This window comes from Chroicocephalus ridibundus, chromosome 25 (assembly GCF_963924245.1).
Source record: "Chroicocephalus ridibundus chromosome 25, bChrRid1.1, whole genome shotgun sequence".
In the NCBI taxonomy this organism is placed as follows: Eukaryota; Metazoa; Chordata; class Aves; order Charadriiformes; family Laridae; genus Chroicocephalus; species Chroicocephalus ridibundus.
Window position 1 is genome coordinate 1,772,393 of NC_086308.1, and position 13,290 is coordinate 1,785,682.

General features: G+C 53.6%; 2 protein-coding genes across 2 annotated transcripts; both read left to right on the forward strand.

The window, feature by feature from the left end:
- Positions 1-302: 302 nt before the first annotated feature.
- LOC134507625 (olfactory receptor 14C36-like) lies at positions 303-1,223 on the forward strand. The gene has a single exon (XM_063318419.1). It carries the CDS (start codon positions 303-305, stop codon positions 1,221-1,223), a length of 921 nt encoding a protein of 306 aa, XP_063174489.1.
- Positions 1,224-7,030: 5,807 nt separating this feature from the next.
- Positions 7,031-8,506, forward strand: LOC134527039 (olfactory receptor 14J1-like). Its single transcript, XM_063359385.1, has 2 exons — positions 7,031-8,008; positions 8,426-8,506. Exons 1-2 carry the CDS (start codon positions 7,031-7,033, stop codon positions 8,504-8,506), a joined length of 1,059 nt encoding a protein of 352 aa, XP_063215455.1.
- The last annotated feature ends 4,784 nt before the right edge of the window (positions 8,507-13,290 follow it).

The window sequence follows — 13,290 nt, forward strand, 5'->3', positions numbered from 1 at the left end:
CAGGTCACTGGTGAGCAGAGCAGCTCTCCTGACTCTGCACTAGGGCACAGAGAGCCCTTTTGTCCCTCAGGGCTCAGCAGTGTTCAGGCTAAAGGCAATGGGAAAGATAAGGATTTGTGCTCCTGCAAAGAAAGTGCCCTCAGCAGCACAAACCTGATTTCACAAAAAGGAACTGAATGAAATTATTCCAAAGGAAGAGAAGTCATTTTGCAGGGATTTTTTGGGAAAGAGAATAGGATTGGCTCAACGAAGCCTTCCTTATCTTGTCAACTGCTCTTTCTTGTCATGCTCAGAGTGAACAAATGTCCAACAGCAGCTCCATCACCCAGTTCCTCATCCTGGCATTCGCAGACACATGGGAGCTGCAGCTCTTGCACTTCGGGCTCTTCCTGGGCATCTACCTGGCTGCCCTCCTGGCCAACGGCCTCATCATCACCGCCATCGCCTGTGACCACCGCCTCCACACCCCCATGTACTTCTTCCTCCTCAACCTCTCTGTTCTTGACCTGGGCTCCCTGTCCACCACTGTTCCCAAATCCATGGCCAATTCCCTCTGGGACACCAGGGACATCTCCTATGCAGGATGTGCTGCTCAGCTCTTCTTTTATATCTTCTTTCTCACAGCAGAGTTCTGTCTTCTCACCATTATGGCCTATGACCGCTACGTTGCCATCTGCAAACCCCTGCACTACGGGACCCTCCTGGGCAGCAGAGCTTGTGTCCACATGGCAGCAGCTGCCTGGGGCTTTGTTTTCCTTTACGCTCTGCTGCACACGGCCAATACATTTTCCCTGCCCCTCTGCCAGGGCAATGCCCTGGACCAGTTCTTCTGTGAAATCCCCCAGATCCTCAAGCTCTGCTGCTCACACTCAGACTCCCTCAGGGAAATTGGGCTTCTCATGGTTAGTGCCTTGGTTGCTTCTGTTTGTTTTGTGTTCATCGTGCTGTCCTATGTGCAGATCTTCAGGGCCGTGCTGAGGATCCCCTCTGAGCAGGGACGGCACAAAGCCTTTTCCACGTGCCTCCCTCACCTGGCCGTGGTCTCCCTGTTTCTCAGCAGTGTCATGTTTGCCTACCTGAAGCCCCCCTCCATCTCCTCTGCAGTTCTAGATCTGGTGGTGGCTTTTCTGTACTCAGTCATTCCTCCAGCCGTGAACCCCCTCATCTACAGCATGAGGAACCAGGAGCTCAAGGATGCCCTGTGGAAACTGATGACCAGATGATTTTCAGAAGCAATAAACTGTCATCTTCTGCAAATCTCTCATCATATTTCTCATTGCCAGCAAAGCCCATCTCGGCTTGGCAAGCAAAGTTATTGTAATGTTTGGTTTTGGTTTGTGGTTTGGGTTTTGGTGGTTTTGTTGTGTTTTTTTTTTCCTTTCTTTGTTTGCTTTGTGTAAATCTGTCTACAAAGAAATATTGTCATTTGTGCTGCTTCTAATTATGCATCTTTGCCAAATTTGTGAGTCCCACAGTCTCTGTAAATGAGGCCCCGCGCTCTCTGTGTATTTAAAAAAAGAAAGAACAAACCTTCCAGTGACTTGTTTGCTCCAGATCCTCCGTTTGAAGGCCTCTCTGGAGCTGCAGGGCATGCCTGTGTGCAGAGGTGGAGGGGAAAGGACAGGACAGAGGAGAGGGAAGAAGAGGAGGGAGAACCAGCCTTGGTCTTCTCACAGCTGCTCTCTTCCCATTTCCACATTCTCCATTCTGATCCCTTGCACTGTTGGAAGGCCTGATTGCTCTGGCAGCTCTCTCCTACTGCTGTGGTGTGGCAGCGCTGTGACCACAGGCAGGGGCAGGGACGGGTCAGTTCTCTGACAGAGCTGGCCTCCCTAACAGCACCTCCATCACAGCAGGGAATGTCCTCAGGGCAGTGCCTGAAGGCCTTCAGGGAAAAACACCTTTGGAAGGTCGTCTCCCAATGTTGCTGTCAAGAACATGCCCAGCAAAGTTCCCCACAAATGGCACCACCAGCGTAGAACTTAATTGTGTAAAGTGTGCAGGGGGGGAAAAGCAGCCGCTTCCTCGCTCAGCCAGGGCTCCTGGGAAAGACATGAAGGACCAGCAGAGCAGGTTCTTGTCAGGTCCTGTGTGTGCAGGACACCCCAGGGAAGCTGCCACAGGGCAATGGTCACACACCTGGGCAGTAACAACCACAGGCATGAGCATGATGTGCGTGTGGTGAGATTAACCTGAGTGAGAACAAACACCATCCGCTGTTCCTGGGGGTTCCATTAAGGGCTGTGGGACAGACAGTGTCTGGAGGTGACTTCACTTGGAGAGTAACGTCCCCTGGGAAACCCCCTGAATGCAGCACTGGGATGGGCTTCCTTGACCCCAGGTCCCTGTGTCCATTCCTCACGCCGTGGGGCATCTCAGAGAGGTGCCGAGCAGGGAGACACAGCGCGGGGCTGAGGTGCTGCCGGCCTCTGGGAGTGGCAACAGGAGGCCATGGAGTCTGCTGCAGGGCCTCTGCCCGTGCCAGGGAAGGACTCGTGTCTCTGAACAGCCCTGCCAGCGCCCTGACAGTGCTGGGTGTGTCTCCAGGAACACCTGTGTGCTACCTCACCCTCCCCTCTCTTCATGGCCTGTCCCTTTGATGACACGGTGTGACAGAAGCACCTCTGTGGAGCATCTCCCCTGTGCAGTCCGAAAGGGTTCTGCAGGCGTGAGCGGCATTGCCCTCTAGAAGATGGCATTTCTCACCTCTCACAGAGCACGTCTAGGGAGTAGGAATGCAGTGAGAGGCACACACCCTCCATGTTTCACCTCTCTGAACGTCCTTCACTATTTTTTTAAGCACCTGACAGAGAAGCAAATGTCTTCAGAAATAGGTGGGCTGGGCTGTTTGCACCAATGCTGAAACTCTCCTGATGTGAAACCATTACGTTCATCATGGGCTTTGTTTTCATAACCTCTTTTTAGACCCATTCTTCCCCTTCCTGTTCATGCTGGAATCCTGCGCGTGCATCAGAGCTGCACTCGGGGGCAGCTCTCCTGCCCAGCATGGGCCGGCAGAAGGCCTTCTCCACTGGCACATCATCAAGGCCTTTCAGCCTTCAGTTCCCTGAGTGTGTTCTGCACTCCAGTTTGGGAAGAAAAGGCCTATTTTCACCCATGGCACTGAGGAAACTCCCTTTTATTGCAGAGATACCACAAAGGAGGCCAGCATTACCATGGTTCCATCCCATCTCCTGAGTGTTCCATCCCATCTCCCATGCTCAGTGTAAAAGCTGAGGGATCAAAAGGTCGGCTCTTTTCTTTAGTGGCTCTCTTTGTTCAGTGACTGATGCCTGAGGAGGACCCTGTTTGTCTGCCTTTGATCCTGACCTGTGCGTTCCTGAATCTATATCCGATATCCTGTTCCTATCTGGTGCTGAGTCCAGTCCTTGACTTCCCCAGTGCCTGCCATTGACATCTCCCTGGGAGCTTGAAACGGTTTGGTATACATTGTATCTATTTCATTATTTCCTTTATATTTTATTATTAATATTTCATTAATGTAACTACTTTAATGAACTATTACTTTTTTATTACAGTAACCATTTTTTTCTAAACTCATAAATCTTTTCTCTCTTTTCTGTGTCTCCTTGGAGTGAGAGGTGGGGGAGAGCATCTGTCATCTCACCATTGGCCAATCTGCCCCAAACCACGACAGCCCTCCTGCCCAGCTGGTTTTTACCCATCTATTTATCCATCCATGCAGACCATAGTGTGCTGACATTGAACATTGTGGGGGATGATGCTGAAAGCCTTGCTGACTTCCAGGTAGAAGACAATCATTGCTCTTCCTTGCCTAGAAATCCTCTCCTTTCTTCAGAAAACGTAAAAAGGATGGCCAGGAAGAACCTGCCTTGGGTAAATCCAGGGTAAATCACCTTCTCTTTCAGACACCCAGAAAGGGGATCCGAGTGGGCGTGCTCGGGCACACAGCCTTCTGTTACGCTGCTCATCCTTTGGGCCTTTTTGCAAGGTGCATGCAATGTTTGGGTTCTTACAGTAATCAGGGAGTTCCCTCAGACTCCGTGACCTTTCAAAGATGATGTCATTAAAGTCTCCAATAGCACTTGGGGTCATGGATCTGAGGACTTCCATGGCTTGCTTAAGCAAACCTTTCTCCACTTCCTTACCCTGATTGCAGGTGCTTTGTCTCCCACGAGGGTGTCACACTAACAGGCCTCTCCTCTCACCCTCACTCACAAGGGCTCACGCAACCTGCTGCGCACCCCATAGAGGAGCTCCACACATAGAACAAGCTCCTGCACATGGAGGGCATCTCCCTCCTCATCTTCCTGGCCCGTCTCTCCTGAAAAGCCCCTATGCACCATGGCAGCACCACTGTGAGCTGTCCCACCACCCCTTGCCACTTATTCCACCAACGTACAAACTCTAGGATGGCACACGGGACTCCAGCTCCTCCGGTCTGTGCCCCAGGCTGAGGGCACTGGTGCACATTTGGTCTGCAGCACCTGAGCTGGAGCACTGGGGCCAAGCTTGGACTTGTCCCAGGCAAACCCAGTACCAAGTGCCCAAGACCCCACACCTGCTAATGCTGTGCTCGAGACCAGAGACATACTGGATGCGACGGCAGGCGGCAATGTGAAGGCACTAAACGAGGAAACGCTGCTCCCTACAACACCAGAAAAGCCAGGCTGGGCTCTGTAGCCCTGGAAGAAGCAGGCTTTGTTGTCTGTAGTGTTGCTGAAGACCTGTGCTGGAGGTGAAGCTGATCTCCAGGATGACAAGGTGCTGCTCAAAATGTCCTTGCGTGTGGATAAGCTGTGATCCAGGAACACTGTGAAAATCACTCACCTGTGTCGACTGTCTCATCAAGGGCCTCAGGAAAGGATTGTTGAAAGAAGAACTGGGAGAGTTTGGGAGCAGCCGAATCATTTGAGGCCCCAGTGTGATAGGCTTCGTGTTCATGACCTTCTCTGCATCAGCTGAATGGAGATGGGTGAGACCGTGCCTCACTGCAGTGGTGGGTTTCAGTCGCTGATCCACGGAAACTGAACGTGCCTGAGATGCCACATAGGCTTGCACAAAGGAACCAAATCGGCCTGCAGTGCCCTCTGAGGTGTCCCTCAGGCATCTGCTCTGAACACCAATGGCTTTCCCATAGGTCCTGTGCGGTCCCTGCCAGCCTGTGCTGGAGAGCGCTGGCATCTCACTTAGCACCACAGGCCTGTGTTTCGCCATTGAGAAGCGTCCTGAATTGGGTTAAGCCATGTAGGGTTGTCCGTGAAACAACTGCCATTACAGTCAGTGGAGAGCTAGGAACTACAGCTGATGGAGAAGAGAAAGAGAGGGACTTAGGTCCGTTTGCTCAGCTGATGACCTCTGTAGGCTGCTGTAGATATAAGGAAAAGGAAAGGTTTTAATTGTCTTAAACGTAAACACCTGCTGTCATTTCCATCTGCCAAAGGAATTCCTCACAAGGCTCCAGGATGGTGCCCCCCGATGCTGCCTTGTCTCTCAGCATTGCCGCATTAGAGCTTGCAGTCACCTGCAAATGTCTTGGACAAGCTCTGGTGTCACCTCCAATGTCACCAGGTGTTTCCACCTGAACAACACCCTCAATCTCCATGAAGTAGCCTGAGAGCTGAGACAAGGAGCTCCCATACAGCTGCTTTGAGACGAGTCACCTTGTTTGGCTGGGTGGACAGTGGGAGATGGGACTTCATTTTCCCACTCTTGCGAAGGCACGGGGTCGCCCACTCCCTTTGAGTTCTCTGAGCCGCCCCTTTGCCCCTGTGCAGGCAGAGATGCCCTGGAGCAGTTCCCTGCTGCCAGGAGGTGTTTGCAGGGCAGAGCTGAGCACATCGCAGGTGGGATGGAGTTCTCTTTCTGTGAGCACTGCAAAGGAGGAGACCTGGGCACAGAGAAGTGGTTCCCAGCAGAGACAGCTCCAGGCAGCAGAAACCTTGTCAGAGAGGGAGAGGGAGGAGATCCCAGAAACGTGAGGGGAGGGGGGATTCGGGCACCCCCCTGCCATCCGCTGCAGTGCAAGCACCTTTCCTGCAGCAGCTCCCAGGTCTCCTCTCCCACACAGTGCAGCCCCCCACTCTCAGCGTCACAAACACTCGGCCATCACTTTCCTTCCCAACAGCTCAACCAACACAGAGGGAGATGGGGATTCAGCTTCAGCTGAGACACAAGCACTTGGGTCCTGCCATGCAGATGTTTCCATGGAGGAAAAGCAGCCAAATGCCCTCGCGGACTTTGGAGCCAGGCACCAGAGTGTGCCTGACTGGAAAAGACCTTTTAGGACACCCCATCTTAAAGACGTTTGGCTCTTTCCCTGAGGGGGCCCTGCTGAGCTGCAGGCTGCCCTCCAGAAGGTCACAACTCTGCCATGGCATCTCTGTGTTTTCTAAGTACCCGACAGAGAAGACACCACAGCGCTAAGGCCAAGGAGATGCCACGGGACGGCTGTAGGTCGGCAGCTGCAATGAGGCCTCTGTGTCCCTGGCTGGGAGGGGAGAGATGAGATTCCTCTGCTCTCAGCAGTGTCCTGGTCTTCTGGGGGGAACACCTGGGTGTTACTGTCCTCAAGCTCAAAAAGGTGCCTGCTCAGGGCAGCTGGGAGCAGGGCTGAGGGACAGGTCAGCTCTCCACACTCTTCACTGAGGGACAGTCCCTTTGCCTGCCAGCACCCACAGGATTTCACTTGGAGTGCAGCAGGAATGCTCCAAAACTCCTCAGCTCTTGTGTGACAACTGGAACAAAATCCACAAAGCAAATTCCCCTCAACTTTGCTCTGCCGTCGGGTGAATTAGGAGTGACAATGCTGGAAAGCTCTTCGATATCAAAAGTGGATGTAGGCTAAGATCACCCCATCTTCCTATCGACCTGCTGTAGGCAGGACTGAATCCTGCAGAGCCTCCTGCTCCCAGCGGCACCCTCAGCCAGCACCAACCACAGCTCATGAAATGGACCTGCCAAAGGTCTGCTTGAAAGGGGAGAGGAACTTTCAGAAGTTTTTCTGAGAAACTGAATAGACTTTGGTCTCCTTCTTGAACAGGTCCCCATGTCCAGAAGACAAATATCCAATGGCAGCTCCATCACCCAGTTCCTCCTCCTGGCGTTCGCAGACACACGGGAGCTGCAGCTCTTGCACTTTGGGCTCTTCCTGGGCATCTACCTGGCTGCCCTCCTGGCCAACGGCCTCATCATCACCGCCATCGCCTGTGACCACCGCCTCCACACCCCCATGTACTTCTTCCTCCTCAACCTCTCCCTCCTCGACCTGGGCTCCATCTCTACTACTCTTCCCAAATCCATGGCCAATTCCCTCTTGGGTACCAGGGCCAATTCCTATGCAGGATGTGTTGCACAAGTCTTTTTTTTCTTTTTATGTGCTGCAGCAGAGTTTTATCTTCTCACCATCATGTCCTATGACCGCTACCTTGCCATCTGCAAACCCCTGCACTACGGGACCCTCCTGGGCAGCAGAGCTTGTGTCCACATGGCAGCAGCTGCCTGGGGCAGTGGGTTTCTCAATGCTCTCCTGCACACGGCCAATACATTTTCCCTACCCCTCTGCCAGGGCAATGCCCTGGACCAGTTCTTCTGTGAAATCCCCCAGATCCTCAAGCTCTCCTGCTCACACTCAGACCCCCTCAGGGAAGTTGGACTTATTGTGGTTAGTGTCTCTTTTGGCTTTGGTTGTTTTGTGTTCATCGTGCTGTCCTATGTGCAGATCTTCAGGGCCGTGCTGAGGATCCCCTCTGAGCAGGGACGGCACAAAGCCTTTTCCACGTGCCTCCCTCACCTGGCCGTGGTCTCCCTCTTTATCAGCACTGCCGTGTTTGCCTACCTGAAGCCCCCCTCCATCTCCTCCCCATCGCTGGATGTGGTGGTGGCTGTGCTGTACTCCGTGGTGCCTCCAGCTGTGAACCCCCTCATCTACAGCATGAGGAACCAGGAGCTCAAGGATGCCCTCTGGAAATTAATGACCAGGTTATTTTCTGCAGCCATAAACTGTCTCCTGCAAATCACTCATAATGTAATTCATTATACGCCAAGCCTTTCTTCTGTAGGTTTGGTTAGGGGTTAGGTAACTGTGTGTTAGGTTTGGTTGAGGGTTTTGGCTTTTTCTTGCTTTTTTTTTTTTTTTTAAATTATATACTTTTGTCCACAAATAAATGTCATTATTTGAGATTTTTATTTTACTACCTATCTATCCAAATTTCTGAGACTCACAGAGTCATGCCCAAAATCCTTCTTCTCAGGCCTTTTCTGGAGCTGCAGGGGTAGAGCCTGAGCGCCGAGGAGGAGGGGAAAGAATCCCAGTACTTGCAGAGCACCAGCACTTGTTCTTTCCGGGGATGCTCTATTTTCACTTCCACACTCGCCTTCTGAGCCCCTGTGTTGATCTAAGGCCTGAGTGCTCTGGCAGCTTGGTCATGGTGCTGCTGTGTAGCAGCTCTGTGATCACAGGCAAGGAGAAGCAATGGGCACCTCTGAGAAAAAGCTCGTCTGCATAACAGAGTTTCAGCCATGAAAGGGGATCTGCTCAGGGCAGTGCAGGAAGGATCAGGTCTTCTTCCACAGTTGCTGTCAAGAGCGTTCCTTCAAACGTGCCCTGGTGAGGGATGCCCAGTAAAGAGGTAAAGAGTGTGCGTGTGCAGGGTGAGGGCACACACAACAGTGTCCTTGCACAGCCACACCTCCAGGGACAGAACTGAAGGACCAGCAGAGCGGGGTCTGGTCTGTGCCTTTGTTTGCTGGACACCCCGGGGAAGCTGTCCCAGGGCAATCGTCACAGAACAGACACCTGAAACCACCATTTGCAGAACTGGACGCCTACGCAAGCCCAGAGAGGATGTTTGTCTGCCTGTGGAGAGACACCGAATAACGAGGTCAGAAGTCCCTGTTTGCATGGTTCAGAGGAGATTTCGGCATGCACACCGTGTGCATGTGGGGACATGAACCCGAGAGAGCACAAACACCAGCAGCTGTTCTTAGAAATGCCCGAAAGTGCTGTGGGACAGGCAGTGTCCCTTCATTGGAGAGGAACGTCCCCTGGGAAACCCCCTGAATGCAGCACTGGGATGGGCTTCCTTGACCCCAGGTCCCTGTGTCCATTCCTCACGCCGTGGGGCATCTCAGAGAGGTGCCGAGCAGGGAGACACAGCGCGGGGCTGAGGTGCTGCCGGCCTCTGGGAGTGGCAACAGGAGGCCATGGAGTCTGCTGCAGGGCCTCTGCCCGTGCCAGGGAAGGACTCGTGTCTCTGAACAGCCCTGCCAGAGCCCTGACAGTGCTGGGTGTGTCTCCAGGAACACCTGTGTGCTACCTCACCCTCCCCTCTCTTCATGGCCTGTCCCTTTGATGACACGGTGTGACAGAAGCACCTCTGTGGAGCATCTCCCCTGTGCAGTCCGAAAGGGTTCTGCAGGCGTGAGCGGCATTGCCCTCTAGAAGATGGCATTTCTCACCTCTCACAGAGCACAGAGCACGTCTAGGGAGTAGGAATGCAGTGAGAGGCACACACTCTCCGTGTTTCACCTCTCTGAACGTCCTTCACGATATTTTTAAGCACCTGACAGAGAAGCAAATGCCCTCAGTAGGAGATTTCCTCAACCTTCAGAAAAATTCTATTCCTCCTCTCTTCCTCTTGACCTGCCCCATGACAGTGGTCGGGAAGACCCTCCCCATTGTGAGGTTGCTCCTGGAAAACTGTGAAACCTGCTCCAGCTCCACGACCCTGACTGTCCCTTACTGGGGACAGCACAATCTCTGCTCACAGCAATGGGTCGTGCTCTTTCCTGCACCTTTGGCATGTACGGAGTGTTTCCTGATGGTGGCCCCATCCTACGATGACAACTGGGCTGTATGCCACCCCCTGCTCTCTGCAAGGCTCGGGAACTGGAAGGGTTGTCTCCAGAAGAAGGCTGCACCTTGACTGGGGGGATTTCTGTCATCTACAGCAATCATTTCCTTCTTGTCCCACATACATGTTGTGGTCTCCATGTCCTGGACCACTTCTTCTTTGTGGGAGTGAAACACTGGAACAGGTCACCCAGAGAGGTTGTATGCACCCAGTCTCTGGAAACATTCAAAGTCAGGTTGGACACGGCCCTGAGCAACCTGTCTAATTGGAGATGTCCCTGCTCCCTGCAGGGGGTTGGACTAGATGACCTTTAAAGGTCCCTTAAAACCCAACCCTGTTTATGATTCTGTGATTCTGTGGGTTTACACCAATGCTGAAACTCTTCTGACGTGAAACCATGACCCTCATGGATTTTGTTTTCATAACCTCTTTTTAGACCCATTCTTCCCCTTCCTGTTCATGCTGGAATCCTGTGCGTGCAGCAGAGCTGCACTTGGGGGCAGCTCTCCTGCCCAGCATGGGCAGGCAGAAGGCCTTCTCCACCGGCTCCTCTCCCCTCCCTGGAGCCACTCCTTTCTAAGGCACCCCCACCACTGTCAGTGGGATGCCCAGAACAGCCCTCCTGAGAGAGTTTAACAAAGCCCTGTTTCAACACGCACCTCACCCCTGCTCGATCCTCTCATCTACAGCCTGAGGAGAAGGAAGGATGGGGGTTGGGAGGAACTGACAGAAACAGCTTAGGAAAGCTGTCGGCTGCCGAGAGATCCCGTTGGAGTCGTGGGCTTGTAGGAAGAAATCACTCTTCTGAAGCGGCCCTGAGGGCCTGGACAAGTTAAGTATTGTGTCCTGGGCACTCCTTGGAAAGTGACGCCTCTGGAAGTTTTCCACAGTGAGAAGACTTTTGGTGTCAGGGAGATGGGGAAGGCTGGCCAGTGTCATTGTGACATCTCTCTCCAACACCTTGGAAAGGCCAGAGCCATCTGAGAGGTTCCTGGGGCCTTGGAAAATGCGGACATGAACCCAGTGTTCCAAAAGGGCAGGAAGGAGGATTGGGACAATGACAGACTGGCCAGCCTCACCAGGGCAGGGGATATGACAAGTCCTCCTGCAGCCATCTGCAGGCAATTGAAGGACAAGAAAGGGATGGCAGAAGACATGTGGGAGGGAAAAGAAGGGGATGTTGTGTACCCGGACTTTAGCAAGGCCTTTGACTACAGATCTCCTGTAGTCTCCGTATAGCCAGGTTGTTGACAGCCGGGCTGAAGAAGTGGACGACGTGGTGGGTGGGAAGCTGTCTGAATGATGAGGGAGAGACGTCATCTGTGGCACAAAGTCCTCCTGGCAGATACTTACTAGTAGCATCCATCAAAGGCCAGCCCTTGACAACTACTATGGAACATTATTATCTCTCCGTATGATGGCAGACAATGCACTTTCACCTCCTTTGTAGATGATGCCAAGCTGGGGGAGCCCTTGAGGAATCCCACCCTGTTAGCACTGTTGGTGGCAGGAGAGCTGGGAAGGATGACTGTGGTGGGTTAAACATGGCAGGGCACGGAGGGTCGGAAGGGAGAAGCGTAGAGGGATGGCACCTTTGGGGAGGAGTGGACAGGAGAGGTGACCCAAAGCTGACTAACAGAGTACTCCATCCCACCTGCACCTTGCTCAGTATAAAAGCTGAGGGATCACAGGGCTCGGGCTCTTTTTCCAATGTCAGATGCCAGCTGGAGGAGCGGTGCTAGAGGAGGCTGGGAAGCAAAAGCGTGGTTGTGATGTGACAATTCAGGGCAGCACTTGGCCAATGGCTGGTCCCAGGGAAATGGCGCTGGAGCCTCGGTGGTCTCGTTGTGGCCAGGACAATAATGGCCCCTTCGGGTGGGGTGGGGGCCTGGGCTGGAGAACAACGAGATGCCCTGAGCAGAACAGGGACAAAACTGAATGCCCCAAGTGGGGCAGGAGGCAAACTCCCTGTCCTGAGCTGAGCAGGAGGAACTCAGTGCCCCGAGCAAGAGTGGGGAAAACTGGAGGACGCAGGCGGTGCAGGGGCCCAACTGGCGAGCTCAAGGTGGGCAGGAATAGCAACCAGCTGCCTTCTTGGGGCAGAGGCAACACTCACTGCTCTCCAGGCAGGTCGTGGGGTAAAACCAGATGCTAAAAAGCCACCCACAAATGGCTATTGGAGCAGCAGGGTGGGAGAGCAGCTGGGTGGGGGCCTGGCAGCCACCCAAGGTGCACCCAGTGCAGTTGCTCAAGGTGGTTCTTTGGTAGAGCTAATTCAGAGTCAGTCTGTGGCTGTATCTTGGGGGGTAAATAAAATTCATTGGAAATGAACCTGTCAGACACCAGGTGCTTTGCTGCAGGAGTCTCACAGACGCAGTCCTGTACCTGGGAAGAGTGGAAAAGAAGCCCACAGCCCCCCAACTGTGCCAGCCAAAGCTGTGAAGGGGCTCGCTGACAGCCCTGGGCAGGTTTTTATGCCTGGGGCTGGTGCGGCTCCAGGCAGAGGCGGGAGCTCTGTGGGCAGACGAGCAGCCCTTGGCCAGCAGTGCCTGGGGCAGCCCAACAGCTGCCGGCTGGTGGCTGCAGGAGGTGCCCCCGCTGTGGTGGCTGAGGGGCCACAGTGTGTCCCCGTGCGTGTGGGGGTGACCCCTGTCACAAAGGGGCAGTGATGCGGCACCCACCCACTGCTTGTGAGCTCACCTGGCCAGGGCTTGGCATCCTCAAGAGCGGGCCAGCCAAAGCTCCTTGGGCTGAGCTGGCCCTGGGACAACTCGGCTCCTTCCTTTGCCACTTGCTTGGCTGCTTTTTCCCAACCATTCATCGTTTACTGCCCACTTCTCCTCACCTTCCATCCTCTTCCAAAGGTAACGATGATTTGACCTTCAGGACAGATCATACAGGAGGTAGATGTGGGATCAAAGTATCGTCTGGTCTATACCTTCGGAGCTTTAGGATGAGCTGTTACACCTTCATAGGCTGGCCAGATACGCACTGTGGGTAGAGTTCCTATTTGCTAATTGTTATTTCTTCAACACATCCCAGGGTGGGTAAGTAGGGGTGGCAGTGTACTCTGAGGCTTTGGGCTCCGTCTGGAATGAGAAGAAGCCCATCCTGACGGATGTGGTAGGAAGGGAGACAGAAAAGGAGCACAGCAAAGGCAGCTGTTAAAGCAGCAGCTGAAAGCCGGTCCCTCCTGCGTCCAAAGGGGGCAAAGTGTGGGCTGGAGAACCAGAGGGCTCTGCTGCTAATGGCAGCCAGAGGGAAGCAGCAGGTCCTCTTCAGAGAAGGTGACACCCAGCGCAGTCTTCCCAAAGGGCCTTGGTAACTGCTGTCAGTTGGATTCCTGCGACAGGGACAGCAGGGCCATCCGCCTCCGGCTCTGCAGCGGTTGTGAATCCCCAAAGGACACCTGGACTTTATTTTTCACTGCCAAATTGGCATTGTTTGTAGAAAC

Bases quoted from the DNA above. Each gene is read 5' to 3' on its own strand.
- LOC134507625 (XM_063318419.1), top strand. From the start codon at position 303: ATGTCCAACAGCAGCTCCATCACCCAGTTCCTCATCCTGGCATTCGCA.
- LOC134527039 (XM_063359385.1), top strand. From the start codon at position 7,031: ATGTCCAGAAGACAAATATCCAATGGCAGCTCCATCACCCAGTTCCTC. The intron at 8,009-8,425 runs GTAATTCATTAT...GCTGCTGTGTAG, and splicing joins TCCTGCAAATCACTCATAAT to CAGCTCTGTGATCACAGGCA.